Here is a 16,934-nt window from a genome sequence, read left to right as displayed (position 1 = left end):
CTCGTGCTGCTGCCGAGGCTTTGGTAACTTGTGCGCGTGTCTGTATATGTGTGTGTGTGTGCGCGCGCGCGTGTGTGTGTAAGCTTTTGTTTAATTTCTACTTCCTGTTTTATTCTTGGCCTAATCCAAACGCAACACAGCTGTGCGGTGAGCCAGAGAAACAGGGCTCGGGAGGGGGTGGAGGGGGCGAGTGGGGGTGGGTTGCCAGGTCCTGGTGAGTGCAGCCATGTTCTACTACTGCTACCAACAGATGGGAGGGGAAATGGGGTTACCAGCCATGGCTTATCTTCTGTTTGTAGGCCAAACTGACCCGCCACCAACATCACCTCATTTGGCCATAATACTGTAATTAAATCTCTGTTTAAGTGCGAGTGCTTCTCTTTTGCAAAGTCTGATTCGCTGACCATGAATGGCGTTTTCATGCCTCAATTATGCCTTCAAGGAGAAATAAATACTCCCGTAATATATTCTCTCCTCATAGGAAAGAAAGGCTTCATGTAGAGAGAGCAAGAGCTACATATGTTAGAAAATGTATTTATTTTGGGCCAACATGCAAATAGTTTATGCTCAGCACCCTGAGCATACCCTTGAAACAAGGTGGTGGCAGCATCATGCTGTGGGTATGCTTTTTTGTTTTTTCCCCCAGCAACGATATAGAAACTGGTCAGCATTGATGTGAAACTGAATGGCGTTAAAGACAGCTGTGTGTCATTTTAATGTGTTAGAATTGCCCAGAGAAAGTCCAAACCCAAATCTTATTAAGAATTTGTGACACTTTAAAATTGCTTTTTAATGAGCTTGAGATTAGATAAAAAAAATTCACTATTCACTTGATGGTTTACCTGTCGCAACCTGACAAAACAAAAAACGACAAAAAAAAAAAGTTTGTCCACTTTGAGTCATGGTCTTTAGGAAGTTTTTTCCATTAGCCTGATAAAACCTTGGTGATGAAGTCATTTGTTTGGGACATAAATTGAGTGAGAAAGCATTTCTTCAGAAAATGTAGATGAGCTCCACAGCATGGCCTGAAAACGGTCCAGATTTCAACACAATTAATAATTTACAGTAAAATTTGCAAGCAGACATGAAAAAAGGCAAGACAGTTAAAAGCCAGATGAGGTCAAAGTACTGAAGTTTTCTGTCTTCTCAACCTAATAGAAAGAGAAACACATTTTTAGGTATGTTTCACACAGGGAATTAAAAACAACTTCAACAATACCCTTCAAATGTTTTAGTTCCATTATTTTTATACCGGGGGTTGAAGCTCTGGATGCATCGGCACAACTTCACCTTGGAATCCGATTAGGCTTATCAGCAAATTCCCATCTCATCTGATAAATGTAAAAAAAAAAAAAATGTATAACACATTTGAGGAAACTGCTGTAGAGAAGTGACTGTGTTGCCATGGAAGTTCTGATAAACCATTAACTTTCAAGCTGATTAAAAGTCCCTTTTAATATATACTTTGCATGCAATCAAATTTGAATTAATACAAACATTTATTCATTTGCACTATTCTCAAGTTATCTTTCTATAAATGCCGCTCAGATGAATAATCCTCTCTTCATATCTATAAGAAGGTTTCAGAAATTCAGTAATTAATGTACAATAATTTTGTCCTAGTTTTACCAGTCTTACCACTTCCCCCAATCGAAAGTGACCCTGTGGAGAGTTTTCACAAAATAAATATTCAATGACTCTTGAGTGGAATAATTCGGTCTGTTTCGCAATATGACCAGTGATCAAATGCTGTCCTTGAAAAGTGAAACAGCCTTTTGATTTAGCACCAAGTCAGAGATGTTGAATCAGAATCAGTGCTTAAAAACAAGCAATAGAAAAGTTGTGAAAGCGTACAATAATTTATCTTTGATTTGCACTTGTGCCGCCCCTTAATTTGATGGCACCCTGTGTAGGGAGCCCAATAGAATTGATCAATAACTCACAACTGAATGAGAAACATTTTTCTATGGAATGGGTCTCATTATGCATTTTAGAATAGCTTATGTTTTACTTTCCTGAGATGTTCGTCACTGTAACTAAAAATAAAGTGCACTTTTGTCTCATCTCATAAGACGTAACCCGTTTTAACGCAGCCAGACGTCTAGGCATGAAAGCGTCTAAAACTTGCGCTGCTGTGGAGTTTCTGTATGCGATGAGGAATAACACATCGCCTCTGAAACTCTGGCACATCTGCCTGTGGAGAGCAGAGGCCTCTCTCCCTGAGCCCAGCGCAGCACATTCATTATTAATCTACCAGTCTCACCCTCCTTCTCAGTTCAGCCAATTACAGCCGGGCCCCTGCGACTTGCTGCCTGTCTCATTTGACACTGTGTTGGTTAGCTTTGATGTCTGTATCAACTCGACCGGGCCGAGGACTGAGAGCCTTAATAGAGGCGGAGGGTGGGGTGGGGATTATGTGCCAGCAGCCTCAAGGGGTGGAACGGGTTTTTTTCTTTTTTAATATATAGGTTTAATTCATACTTTATTTTATCAGAAGGCTTTGGGCCATGCTTTCTCCTGGGTCTCGCGCTCCAATCACGAACATGGCTGCTAATCCTGTTACTCTTTCATTGGGGTAGGCTAGCCTACAATGAGGCCTCTGCCCTCCTCTCGGGTTGGATATACTTTCCTTCCTTTTCTCCTTTCCGCAAGCCTCTTGGTTTAGCATGAGGTCAAGCTTCTTTCAAAAAAAAAAAAGTCAGAAAATCTGATTGAATTTTGAATTCAAACACCAGCCCCAGCACAGCTTAATAATACAGGCAAAACAGGCCCTTCGGCTGAACTTTGAATAACAATCCTTCCGTCAGTTCCCCACCTTGAGTCCCGACTATTTGCGGCCCTGACCTTTTAAAGCAGGAAGTTACTGTTAGCGCGCCTCGAACAGCTGCAACGACAACCTGCTTTACAGCATATTTCCCCTTGCCGGTGCTCATTTTCCTCCCCCGACTTGTTGCACATGTTCCAACTTACCCACATTTAACAGCTTAGGCTACGCGGTCTTGGGTGGCTGTCGCTCGCAACGGTCACTCGGACCGGCGATCGGCAAGTCGACCCCATCCATTTATATTAGCAGGGGAGCTGAAAGGAGGAGAGTGGGGGGGAAAAAAAGAAAGACAAAAACCTGCTGAGGTATTTTCTACGCATGACTCAAACACTGGGGAGATGCATCTTAAGGCTGGATTCTGTAAGAAATGACAACATTGCATACATTTATTTGGGATGGACTCCAATTTCAATACATGCAAAAAAAATAAAAATAATAATGTAGTGTTAACATTATTGCAAACACTTTCCGGTCTCCCTGCTGTTTTGTGTATTATATTTTTATTATCTTAGGATAAAAAAAACATTAACAATTACATGGGATGCCTTGTTCTGCATAATTTAACGTATACACAGTGGGAACAGGAATGGCAATGCTTTAGACATCATCACAGCCTCTTTGCAAACCCCCACCCTCCCCACCCCACAACCCTCCCCACCCCGCCCCACCCCCAACCCACTGCCTGCATGCAGTTTGCACTGCACAAAGGCCAAAAGTCACATGAGACAGCCTGCAAAGAGCACAAGAAGCATTCACAGTAAAGGAATATAAGGAAGGAGGATAGGAGGGAAGAGCAAAAGATGAGAGGAGGGAGGGGAAAAAAGGCAGGAAGGGAGGGAGGGAGGAGAAGAGAGAGGGAGTGAAACAAAGTGACTGCAGCACTGGCCTTGGTTTAGACAGGAGAAGGAGCAGCATAGTTCTAGTTCTAGTATTTCATTCCAACTTCTCCCACACTTCAACTCCCGTCTCCTGATTGTGGTACTCTTTCCATTGTCTTTGACACAAAAAAAGTTTGTTTATATATGCATGTATATATATGTATATACATATATATGTATATATATATAAACACATCTTTATAGCTACAGCACCTTTTCCCACGGGGCAACAGTGTCAATACCTCGCACATGGTACATTGCCGTGCCAAAAAGAAAAAAAAAAAAAAGAAAAAAGAAAATAATACAAACAGAAACAATATATTGGTCAGGATATTTATCTTTTTTTTTTTTTCCCTAAAATTGGCATTCGACATTATATTCTATTGCCGTCTGGGGAAGGGAAAGGGACAAAGGTTCTTCTTTTGAGTTTATATTCAAGTTTTCTCCTTTTTTTTTTAATTCAGGTGTATAATTTCTTCTTTTCCTGCTTTAAAAGAGTTCACACTTTTGTGATTTGCGTGTGTTGCTCTTCATCAAAAGGTTCATTTTCCGGATCAGAGTCAGTGGTGTCAGAGTATCGATAATGGTCTGGCTCATTGTCGCTAACGTCTGGGGTGACGGACGTCGAAGTGCTAGCCTCGGAGTTTGAAGGCTCCTCCACGGTTTTCGTAAAATACAACTTCACCTAGAAATCGAGAACAGCTCTGGTTAAACGGGTTCACTTCTCCGGCGGACTTGGCATGCGACAAACACAAAACGGCTCCCGTTCCCGCTTACCTTGAAGTTTGGCGAGAAGTAGCGGTTGGCCTTGTCTTTGTTAGCCTTGTCTAAATCGTTCTTTGTGAGCGTCAGGATGAGGTTGTCCCTGTCGCCTTCCCTGCAGCCGTCCCTGGTCTCAGCGACCTGCGGCTGGGCCTGGACCTGGCCCTGGCCCGGCGCTCCTTGCTGGCTCTCCACGTTGTTCACCGCCCCGTTCTCCATCTTTTCCCCGCTCTCGTCTGGTCCAGGAATGAAGAATGTGTTCACCCAGAAGTGGAACATTTTGTCCTGACGGAAGAGAAAGCCGGCAAGAAGAAATAGGTGAGCCGAAAGGATCTTGGACAGATTTAGGGAGAAAGTGGTCATAGACTGGAATTAGAAGGTTTTTGGCTTCTCTGGTTGGTCGGAAAGCTAAAAACTGACCAGTGAACACAGTCTATGTAACCACCACCGGTTCTCTAGTATTCAAGTTGTTATTCGGAGCCAAGATTAGCAGTTTTGATTGTAACAACTCATACAAACTGGGGAAAACTAATTTGACAACTAACCAGGAAAAAACGTCAGCAGATACCAGGCGGTCTGAACCTGTTACAGAAGTCTTACTCCTTCTCATCTTTACCACAGAATGTGGCAGATTTGAAAATCAGGAGTTAATGATATGTATACCTCTGGTGAAAGTTTCACAAATCAAACTGCACAATAAAAACGAGCACAGACTGATTCAGACCGAGTCTGACCTGTCTATATAAAGTCATCTCCAATTTTTATTTAAATGCCAAAACTAGGAGGTACACAACTGCAGTCCAGGTTCCCTAAATACTAGAGATGCACAATATGTCAGTATCAACATCTTTCTCGGCCAATATTAATTATTTTTTTAACACCGTATCAGTATTACACTGATACGGGCCGATATTAGCGAGTTTACATCCATGCAGTTTGTGCTTCAGGTGTTATATTTGTTCAGTCATGTGACAGTGATGCTTCAAAGAATTATGGGGTGTTTTATCTATCAAAAATGAATAATATAAACAAGTTATCAGGCAATAGAGTAATTTTAAAATTGGATATCAGTATTGGGACAAATATTCATATTGCTCCATCCCTACAAAATAATGAAATAGACCTTCAGCGAAGGCTAAGAGGAAGCTCTGAAGCGAAGGGCAAGTTTAGCATCGTTAGCAGCTAAATTTCAGGCAGTTGCTGTAAGGTTGCAAAACTGTAGTGGAAGGTTAATCGACACTAAAGTGTAGGTAATAGTCAGCTAATCTGATTATTAGTTACTAGCTGCCTGTCATACATCCTGAAAACTCAAAAATATCTTCCCGTCTCACTTAAAAATGAAACTTCAACTAGACAGCGCTTTAAAAGACAGTTCACTTTGACATATGGCGTTTTAATATTCTTGTTGCTCTCTTACCGACCACATTAAATGATAATTAAGGATCCTAAAGACAGAATAAAATGTCAAATCCCTTTAAAAGGGAGAGCTGTTTTCCTGCACTCACACACCATTTAATATGTTACCGTAACAACTGTTGAGGCTCACAATAGGAAGGCTACAAATCAATATTTTGAACGGTGTATTACTAAAAGAGCAATCGGTTAAAGCTTAATAGCTGGAAATTGGCCACAAATGTTGGCTTTTAATGAATTCTCTCTTTATGTTTCTTATTGTCAACAAATCCAAAAGTTTTACAGAAAGCCAAGAGGAGAGAGTTGGTGAAGACCTACTTCTGATCATTTACCAAGCTTTGTGTAAGCACAATACATAAAAAAAACAAACAAGAAAAACCCAGCAAACTAACCTTCTTCATCATCTTATTTTGTTTGTGGAAGAACTCCACTTTGATGTCGCCACAGACGGGCAGCGGCTGGGGGAATTCGAATATCATGTGCTTGTCCTCCCTTCTGGTGTGAGCCGGGTTCGACGTGTGAATCTTCACTTTGAGTTGGTATACGACAAACTGCGGATCTGCGGAAAGAGCGGTGATGTTGCCAGAGGGTTGAGGGGGGCGAGATATATGATGGAAAAATTAGAAAGAAAGAAAATGTAGATAAATTGAGACAAAGCAACAAGAGGTTATGATGTGAGAGATGAGGGAGGGGAAGGGAAGCAGGGAGTGAATCGGGACAGCAGGACAGGACATTACCATGTTATTACACAAGCTGGACAAAAGACACAGCACACCACCACCTCCCCCCCACCACGTGAGTCCCAAAAGTGACAGTTTAATGTTAAAAAAAATAAATAAATAAAAAACTAGAGGAGAAAAGGTAGAACAGACCACAAATGTTATATATATATATATATATGTATATATATAAAAAGAACCAGAATAAGAGACATGGAACCCTATTCTGACGGTTTAGTTTTAGACGAGCGCAACACTTTGCACTTTGACCAATTCTGACCCTCTCCGGTTCCAGTCAGGGTGGGTGGGGTGGTGCTGGAGATGATTTTTTTTTAATTTTAGTTTTCTTTATTTTTCACGTGTCTCTTGAAGCTCTATTCCATCCCTGGTAGGCAACATGTCTACCTGAGACTGCTCCGGCCTGGTGCGTCTCTGGGGCCGTATAAAAGCAAATGAGTGAAATAATAATAATGGATGAAAGGCTCATTTACCCCAATGCCAATTCCCTTTCTTGAAGCCCTGAGGGGTCGGCTCGCTCCTGTTTTTAACGGTACTGTCCCCTTAGAGAGAAAGAAGGAAATTATCACAAGCAGGGCCTGGCTGGCTGGTCAGGGGCTTCACAGCACAGCAGGCATAAATACAAGAGCTCCACACAAATATTCACATGTTTGCATCAGGGTAACTTTTCCTAAACATACAAGTGTGCAGCTTCACAGGAATGTGTGTGTCTTACAGTTCTGAAAAGACGTCAATTGGGGTGAGATACACAAAAGGGGAAGCAACAAAAGGGGGAACTTTGTATAATTGCAATAAAAACAACTATAAAAAATAAATAAATCATTAAATGCGTCTTCGGTGAGCTATCTAAAACAACATTATCAAAACTTTGTTCGCTAGGCGGAGGAAAATAAACTCCTGCACGTTTTAGGAGATTTCTCAGAATAGGGCTTCCGTTTTAAAGTAAAAGGAGAATAAAGCAGGAAAGAGAAGGATTAATGAAGTCAGGGCCGAAGAGCAGGTTCCAGCGTTAAGGCAAGAAAGCCACACACATGAAGGAGGAAGAGCAGCTTTATTCTGACCAGCAGCTTGAAAACTGACAAATTTAGATACAAGAGCAGCTCAGCATCGAGTGACTCACACACACTTTTGAGCACATGGGCTGAATTATTTCATTGTTTCTATAAACATCCTCAAGAGCATGGAGTGTCACTAAACAGCACAAAAAAAAAAAAACACACACACAACTAAATAAATAGGAAGCGTCAGGAGGCGTTTGACTTGGTGGCTGAATCGGGCGACTACGAGTGTAAACGTTGGCGTAGACACGTCATTTTACAACGGGCATATCGCTCTGGGCTAAGAGCAAACACGCAATGATGTGTCAATACATACAACTGCCACAAACTGATAACTAAGTTATTAAGAGCCGTGTGGTCGGCTATTGTATGCAAAACTAAATTGCAGACAAAAACGTTTTTTATTCCTCTTCCAATTTTGAGCTACTTCCTGGTCGACTTTACTGGAGTAAAGCCTGGCTGATCTCGCTCAGGTGAAAGCTTCGTTTATTTGTGAGCGGCGGCGTTTACTTCCCCTAGTGCTGTGATTAAACAGCGGATGATCTAATTCCTCCTACGACCGAGCACAGAAAGCCAAAAGACAAGAACACAGGTAGGCATTGGCTGCTACGAGAACATTTTTATATTAAAATAAATAAAATAAAATAAAAACACTTTAATTAATTAGTGCAAATGAATTAAAAGAAAAAAAAGCAACAATTATTTATACTGCAGCAAAATTATTAGGACAGATTTTTTAAATAAAAAATATTGACAATATTTATTACCATCATATCAATATTATATTTACATTCTTCTAACTTTTGCTTTTTTACATAATTTAGAAAATGTGTAGTTAATATTTTTACTGCAGTTTTAAAGCAAGCTTTAGTTTCCATGCCAATGCATTTTGTTGAGTCTTTTTTTTCCTTTTTTTGCTAAATGCTTTTCCAGAAAGCTTTTGTCTTTCAAGCAAGAAAGAAAACAATGTAAAAATGTGGCAGTCTTTGAGTAAGTTGAACGGCAGTAAGCAGCAACAGGTGTGGGAGGAGCAGCGCAGCGTTACTATAGTCTCCGTACAGCCCGAGAAAACTCCTCGACACTTCCACATTGTTTCGCTGAGGAAAAGCTGTGAATCTACAGATTCCACGCAAAGTGTTGACGTTGCTTTGAACGGCAGAACAAAGAGGCGAATAAACATTCAGTTGCACTTTTCTGCCAGAAGTCCAAAAACAAGGCGACCGATTTGAGCCGCAGGTCATTTCTAAAGCACCGGCACACCGGACGACCGAGGAGGAGCTGCTGTCCTCCAAGGCGCTACGCCGCAGTGTGGGTGAGCCCTGAGTCTGAGTCACTCTCTCTCCATTCTGGAACAGCAGCATGCATGCCTACACCCTAGTTTGGAGCTGAATTCAAACATGAACTTGACTCACTGCAGGTGCCCCCGCTGAACATGGGGAGAGTCTCGAAGACCATCTTGTGGAACAGCAGTGCCACCGGCTTGTACTCCAGCTGGTTCTTTAACAGGTAGTTGTAGTAGTACACGTATCGGCGCTGGCTCGGGATCGTCACCCCCTGCAAGACACCCGTCACGTCGGGGAAAATGTGGAGTTAGACGCCGATGACATGTTCAAGCGTATGTATGCTTTGGAAAACATGCAACATTTAATGGTGACATTCTAAGACGACTTAAAATTTGATTTGTTTCTCATTAGGATTTATACTAAAATCTACACAAATTTTTAATTTTAGACAGGCAGCGAGTGTCGAATTCGCAGCTACACACGACCCAGATTATGACAGAGTTCCTGCAAACTTTCTCTTGTAAAAATATGTTGCTTCTCCAAACTCAACTTCCCAGAGTTCTCAGTCCTTCATATTCATTTTAAAGTAGAAAGAAGAACCAGAGGGAAGACAAAGTAGAGCAAGGGAAGTGTAGAAGGGACAAAGCTAGGAAAGAAGGATGGATAACGGGAAGGAACAAGGAAAGACATGGGAGGGCAGAAAAAAAGGAGACAAGGAAAGAAGGAAGGGAGGTTGAACACAAGGACGGAAAAATGGACACAATGGAGGAAGGAAAGAAGGAGACAAGGAAGACAGGATGAACAGAGGAAAGGGCATAAAGGCACAACAAAAGGAGAGAAGCTAGGATGGAAGGACAAAGAGGAACAAGGAAGAAAATAAACGAGAAAGGACTGCAGTCAACAGAAAGACAAAGGAGAAAGAAAGGAAGAATAGGGAAAGAAGTATACAAGTAAGGAAGGAAAGATAAGATATGAAGAAGGACAAAATAAAAAGACAGGATGGGAAAACATTGGGAAAAAGGGAATGAAATCATGAAGGGAGTCAGATTTAGATAATTGAACAAGGTACAAAGTACATTAAAAGCAAATCAAATCCCACATTTGCCAGGCTGAGCAATTCATCTCCAGTCGTCCACACACACGCACACACACACTCTCCCTCTTCTCCTCAGCCCTCACCTTCCTGTCCCGTGTCCTCACTTCCCCGTAGAAGTCGAGAGCATCCTGGGCCTCGGTGAACTTGCCGCGGTGGAGCAGATAGGCGCAGATCATGACCCCAGTGCGGCCCTTGCCGGCCTTACAGTGGATGGCCGCCACGTGATTGTCGTCCTCGCTGAGCCATTGGTCCAAGTCTTCGCAAAATGGCTTAATTAGCTCCAGCTGAGGGGGGTTGTGATCTTCGAAAGGATACTGGGCCACTGATGCGCGATGGGCCCACGCAGCGTCAGGAAGGAGAGTGTGGAAAACAGAAGCGGAGAGCGATGAGCATTTTTTTTTTACTTCTTTTTTTTTTTTAAAGCTTTTCAGTCCGACGGCGAGGAGGTAAAGCAGCCTACCTCTACAATTAAATTTTGCAGCGTCGTAGTGTCTTTCTGCGCAGCTGAAATGGGAAGAAGCAAACTGCAGTTAGCCGGCACGCGGAGGAAGTTTCTAAGTAAACATAAACTCCATGAGAGACAAACAGTATGGGGAACACTTACAGGTTGTAGATTTTGTAATGGTTTTTATGCTTTGAATCCAAAAACCTGTCGAGAGGGTAAACAGAAAATAAAACTCAATTATCTTAAAATGCTATTAATTTACCAAACAAATCTCACGAAAGACGGTGCAAAGCATCACTCACCGTACTACGTCATCTATATTGTTTCTGTACACGCCTTCGAGTCGCTCTGCTGGAAAGCCCATAGCAATAATGTTTGGGTAGATATCTGTTCAGCAGGGGTTAAGGAAAAAAAACAACCACTAAAAAACAAAAACACACACAGAACAGAACAAACCACCACGAGATTCTTAGACGATTTCTGAACAGGAAGACGAGCGGAGTGGAGGACCTTATTAAAAGTTCCAGCCAATGTCGACTTGAGGTCGTCGCTGCCGTTACGGCAGGATGGGAACGCAGAGGAAAAGGGCCTTGGTCGGTGCGCACGGGGGTATATTTGCACCTCGCGGCAGATGGCCTTGACAGCGAGAGGCGGAGAGGACGGGGGCAGCAGCGCTCCTGCCCCAGCCAGGCCCATACATCTGGGTGCAGCCAGAGTCTCCGCTCCTTGACCCGACATTTATTTTTAGAGCGCAAAAGTTATATCGGGACGAGTTCAAACGCGCGGCTTATCAGTTCAGAGCCGGGGCCGGACTCGTTTGAATATCTGCGAGAGCCCTGTGATGTCACGCAGGTAGATGGAGAGAAGAAGAAGAAACATAATTTGTGTAACAAATGGAAGGTCGCAGCACAGCGACTTGTGGATGTCATCATGGAGCAAAACGTCATCATGTTGCAGTGGCAAAAAAAAAAAAAAAGACTCAGTTTCGTATTTCTGTTTTCAAACCTCGACTATTACGCCTGCCTGCAACCGAAATCTGCTCGTCTCCATAAGACGCATGATTTCACACTATAACCACTAACTTAAAAGAGCGCCATTTCTTACTCTCTCCGAGCGAAGGTGTCAAAACAAAAAGAAAAAGAAAAATTCAAATTTTGATCTTTGGTTTACAAGCCGGTCAGATAAATTATACACACACCTAGTGGTTTTTACACAATAAGCTGCACATAGACAAGTACCTGCACATGCAAAAACACAAGGACAACCCTTTCCATGGTACGCTCAGCACGTACACATAGTTCATTGTTCAATCAGCAGACCTGCAGCGAGCCGGAGTCCAGAACGGGAACTCACAGTCAACTGTAAGACGAACAAAAGATTCAAATTCCTCCATCTGGAACAAACCATAGTAATTTTAATATTTCCAGTAGCAGCTATACTGAGCTAACCGTGGATGAGGAACGAGGAAAAATCTGTTGGAAGTAAACATGGAGTCGTATAAGATTCTTATAAAGTTGTGTAAAAATGCCACATCTTCACAGTACTTGTTAAAAATACCAAAATAGAAAAGTAATCGTCGTTTAAAAAGGCTGGAAAAACCGACTCTTTCCCCTACGGCTGCAAAAAATATGACCGTATATTACTTTAATTCTGATACATAAACTTGAGCAAAGACCAGCCACTCCAAATAAAACTGCTCATTGTGGATACCATCAGAGCTTTTTGTCATTCTGCTTCCTGCAGAGTAACAACACCTGCAGCTAATACAAGCTAATATGTGTCAGGCTATCTGCCAGGGTAGCCGCCCCGCAGTCAGCGGCTTAACACACATGTTGCCTGCAGCTTGACAGAGGTTTCAAAACAGCGTTACCTTAATGGCGGTGGGTAGTTTCCACCCCGTGACTGTCTGCTTTTGGTTTTCAGAAATACATCCAGACAAATTTACCCTTGCTGTGAGCGAGGAAATAAAGTAGAGCAGCCACATTTCAGTCAGCTGATCGGCAGTGCGCAGCCAGACTAAACTCTGGTCACTACTTCTTCTTTCATCTCACTCAGCTCTGGAATGATGTGACAAAATTTGAGCAGTTTTGAAACGGCCCTCTTTCAAAACCTTGATAATTTACAACCGATAACCAGCCCATGCCTGCTTATGATCAGAGGCAGTTTTAGATATGGGCGGTTGCCCAGGGCGGCAGATAGGGTAGGGTGTCCACGAATTAGAAAATGGAATATACTTCATCTATTTTGCCCTGAGCAAGATTGCTACTACTTATACGCATTTGCACTGGAGTAAATTTCCCTTGCTTCTTGCTGAGTACTGGGAGACTAAGTTTCCAATTTTCTGCTAAAAACAAAATTAAAAAAAATAATAGTCTGATAATTACTCGCATTTTAATAAGCTGAGTGGTGAGGAGGGGATAGGGGTGCAAGGGGGGCTTGCTAACCAGGGCATCATTCCTGTTAGAACCACCTCTGCTTGTCATGTTGGCATACTTCAAATCCATTTCCATAAAGCGCAACAAAGACATCTATCTGTTGATATGCCATAATATTGTACATTAATGCCACAAAGACCTAATTAAAATCTGAATTCTGCTTCTTTTTTTTTTAACCCAGTTAATGGGCTACTAAAGCCTTCAATGCGAGAAAGGAAGAAAAAAAAAATCCAGAGTTCCCAGGAGAGCCTCAGTCCAAGGGATGGGGTGGGGGGCTTGGTTTCTGCAGCTGGGAAGAAATGCATACACAGGACCCCAATGTAAGCTCCAATAAAAAAATAAAAAAATCTGCTGCTTTAGGCACGCCTTTTCTTTAAAGCCAGCCTTGCCTGAGCTCCATGCATACACCAAATCCACAACTTCCAGCAAAGAAGTCGAGGAAGGGTGGGTGAAGGGAGAGTTGGAAGCACGGAGCACTAAGAGGGAGGAGGTGGGGAGGACAGGAAAGGGGGCAAAGCACAAGGAGGAAGAGTTGGAGTGGGAGTAGCAAAAGAAAAAAAGAAAAAAAAAGGAGAGGTGGTGGGTTGAGAGGACCGGAGAGAGAGAGAGATAGAGGGAGAAAGAGGGAGAGAGCACTCAGACAGCAACGCTGATACAAGATCACCGGCAACTCTATTTTAAGGGCAATTCCCAGAACTGTGATACTGCATTACATAACTACAGAGAGAGCCCGTATTGTTTTTAGACGCCATGCCAGAAATGATAAAACGAAGCAACTTGAAAGTGCCCACATCTAAACAAAAGGGGGGGTAGACCTCAAGCAAAAGATAGATGTCTCTTTCTGAGCAGCGGGGGTCCCGCCCCCTCATTCTAACACCTGCATCAGGGCGCAGAGAGCCACACCGCAGCGTCCCGCCAACCCTGAAAGACACAACATTAGATTTACCACATTATGAAACCAGGTGATAAAACATCTGACCCGATGCAGCAACGTATGGCAACACAGACATCACATGGCCGACGGCACGGCCACTTTCCAAATACGGCGCCACGCAGCCGAATCAAGGTACAAAGAAATCTAATTTCCCCTCACACATAAAACTGGAAATATACTCAAGATTTGCCCAATTTCCCCCCCATGAAAGGCAGGTCAAATACTGAGAAAGAGATGAGATTTTTATTTCTTTTCCGTCTATTAAACGCATCAAAACTGAGAACTTGGCATCACAAGAGCATGTCTTTTGATGCACTTTTTTTGAGTCAAAGTTAAATCAGATGAAGGCTTTGAAGGATACATGGGGGATCATCTTATAATTCCTTAACTTACCGTTAGATTTAAACCTATTAACTCGCCCAAAGAACCTACTGCACAGTTTAATGGTCCTTATGGGAGGGAAATAAATAAATAAATACAATGCAACTGGCAGGTGAGACCTCACAAAACTCATCAACCGTGGAATGAGTTTTGTCTGAAACCCTGATCAGTGCATCTCAAATAAAAGCTTGCATCGGTCCGGTGTTTGAACTAATGACACAATGGTGACTTCAACAGCACAGTATGTCCTTAAAAACTGGGGCTTGTTAATTTTTCATCTCTTGCAGCCCTGTTGGCTGCATGAGGCTTTCGTTTTTTTAACCTGAATATGCCCAAACACACTTTTCTGGATGCATTTCAGCATCAGATAAAAAAAAAAAAAAAAAAAAAAAAACAACAAACAAACAAACCTCTCTCCCTCTCTCAAGAGGATCAAAACAATAAAACTGACCTACATCTTCATCCATCCATTTTCTTACACCCTTGTCCCTTAGACGGGTCTTTGCAATTATAATAAACTTAAATCTGTTTAAAAACAAAAAACAGATGTGTTTAGCTGCTAGACATGCCATCATCAGCTCACAAGTAGCCCAATCCTACAGTTTAATAATAGCCTGCTCTCTGCAATGTCAGACATTAAATTATGAATCTAATTGGCAACACTGTACCTGATCAGCTGTTAATCTAGTTTAATCACCAACCAAATAAGCAGGAGGGCCATAATAACAGCAACAGGGAATCAGGCCAACTACAATAAATTGTCATTTAAGTCATGACTCCTTAAATGACCATGTGAAAATATGCATGTGATATTTTGTGGGTTTGTTTTTTTTTTAAGGAATGGATCGTGATTTTTGAACTCTTTCAGACAGACTAACTACTCATTTAGAGCAACCCCGCCATAATAAACCAGAAGAACAAGTAATTCAAAAGATGTATGCATTCTGCAACTCATACCAACTGCCTTGAGCGTCCAACGATAAGTTAATAAAACGATTAAACACCAATAATAATAGTAATAACAATCTGACAACCTTAAAAATCAGCTCACTGCTGTGCAAACTGGTGTTTCAAATAATAATAATAATAATAAAATAATATGATAATAATAATAATAAGCCCTGTACGGATTACAACACATGCACAACAGTCTTGGTTAAAAAATAAAAAAAAAGAGGGGGGGGGGGGGGCGATTTCCGAGTTAAATATTCTTGTGACATTTCTGCGTTGCTGCTTTGACAGATCCAGCGTCTTTCAAACATGCTGGCTGACAGCAAAGCAACTAGCCGACAGCTAACGAGGGTAGCAAGGAAGCTCACCAACCTCACGTTCCTCTGCTGACGTTTCTGGCCCCGTTTCTGCAAATAAATACAACAAAGCCCCGCTACACAGCCATGCAAAGGAACACCGTGGAGAACATGGAAGGATACACGTTAAGTCCAAGTCAAAACCGTCCTCCTGGTATCTCCTTTTGTTCCGACTGACCATTTCTTTTATAATCGCAGCCATTGTAGCAGGTGATAAGAGAGTCTATATGGGGGGTGCAGGAGGGGGTGAGGGGGGGTTAAAACAGGTTTATTTAGTATTCTGCGTCTGGTCTCTAACGTCGCAGTCGGTCCTCCTGGTCGCTGGCTGCCGAATTTTGCAGGTCCTCGCACGGAGCAGTGGCTGTCGGTGGGATTAGAAAGGCTTCCTCTGGACCATAAAGACGGGCCTTGCTCCGCTCCTCGGCGCAGGCCCGACTTTCCCAATCCTGCGATTCGTCGTACAAACGCTCCCGGATAAAATACATGCAGCTATCCTCGGGTGAAACTCGTAAGATTCCCGACGCGTTCCAGGCGACGAGGTTAGAGAACTCACCGGCTCTCAAAACCAGTATCCAGTCACTGAGACGTAGCCAGCTAGCGCGGCTAATGCTACCTCCTTTTTCGATCCAAAAACCTCCTAACGATTCAACATTGTCATCGACTGATTGCCAAGAACACATTTGAGAAAAAAAAATTAAAAAGTGACAGGCTCCACCTCAGATGTATATGGACTATACAACGATCAGAAATCCGCCCGTACTGATTTGACAGTTTCGTCCCGGGGAATCATCTTCTTTTCTCGCTCCAGCTGAACTCTCAGGCTCCCATCATGGCCTCCAACCGAAGGAAAAAAAGAAGCTAGAGCAGGCTAGGATTTTACAACATGTACTCTGCCGCCGCCGCGATATAGTCCCAACGAATAATTACAACTCAGTCCGCCTAAGATCACCGAGTGTTGATTTAAATAATATTACCAGTCTCTGTTGACTAACTGCTTACAGCTGCAGAACAAAAATATTGTCAAAGAGTTATTTCGTTGTGCGTCTGGCGGAAGGATAAAAGCGTGTCCTAATCGCTCCCTTCTGTCAAAATGGTCACGTGTGAGTGTAATTAGGGAAGTTTCCAACATAATGTCACTTCTTGCGGTTTTAACTGTCATTTTACACTATAGAAATATGTCATTGTAACTGGTCAGTCAAAAAGACATCCATTGTGTTTGCACACTGTAAAACTGTTTACGTTTTTCAAGTTAATTATGCCAGGAAATGAAATTTCACACGTGCTTTATGAAATATCTAAAATGCAGTTGACTGGTCAAATTAAACGTTTACAGCAATATAGTATTACTACTACACACATATTTAAAAAAAATGTTAGCACG

The 16,934-nt window shown here is 42.4% G+C and overlaps 1 protein-coding gene across 2 annotated transcripts; it reads right to left on the bottom strand.

Moving 5' to 3' along the window:
• Positions 1–4,031: 4,031 nt before the first annotated feature.
• Positions 4,032–16,434, bottom strand: pten (phosphatase and tensin homolog). Of its 2 annotated transcripts, XM_005804891.2 has the most exons (10): positions 15,677–16,434; positions 10,799–10,883; positions 10,656–10,700; positions 10,512–10,555; positions 10,135–10,373; positions 9,085–9,226; positions 7,088–7,156; positions 6,270–6,436; positions 4,480–4,749; positions 4,032–4,387 (listed from the first exon to the last, which is right to left on the bottom strand). In XM_005804891.2, exons 1-10 carry the CDS (start codon positions 15,753–15,755, stop codon positions 4,202–4,204), a joined length of 1,326 nt encoding a protein of 441 aa, XP_005804948.1. In that variant the 5' UTR covers positions 15,756–16,434; the 3' UTR covers positions 4,032–4,201. The 2 variants fall into 2 exon arrangements, with proteins under 2 accessions (XP_005804948.1, XP_023183443.1); XM_023327675.1 differs by lacking the exon at positions 7,088–7,156 and having other exon boundaries at positions 15,677–16,433.
• Between the last annotated feature and the right edge of the window lie 500 nt (positions 16,435–16,934).

The sequence above is a fragment of the Xiphophorus maculatus genome, chromosome 22, assembly GCF_002775205.1.
Source record: "Xiphophorus maculatus strain JP 163 A chromosome 22, X_maculatus-5.0-male, whole genome shotgun sequence".
NCBI classification, from domain to species: domain Eukaryota; kingdom Metazoa; phylum Chordata; class Actinopteri; order Cyprinodontiformes; family Poeciliidae; genus Xiphophorus; species Xiphophorus maculatus.
Note: the sequence above shows the minus strand (reverse complement) of the source record. Positions and strands in the feature narration are given on the sequence as shown.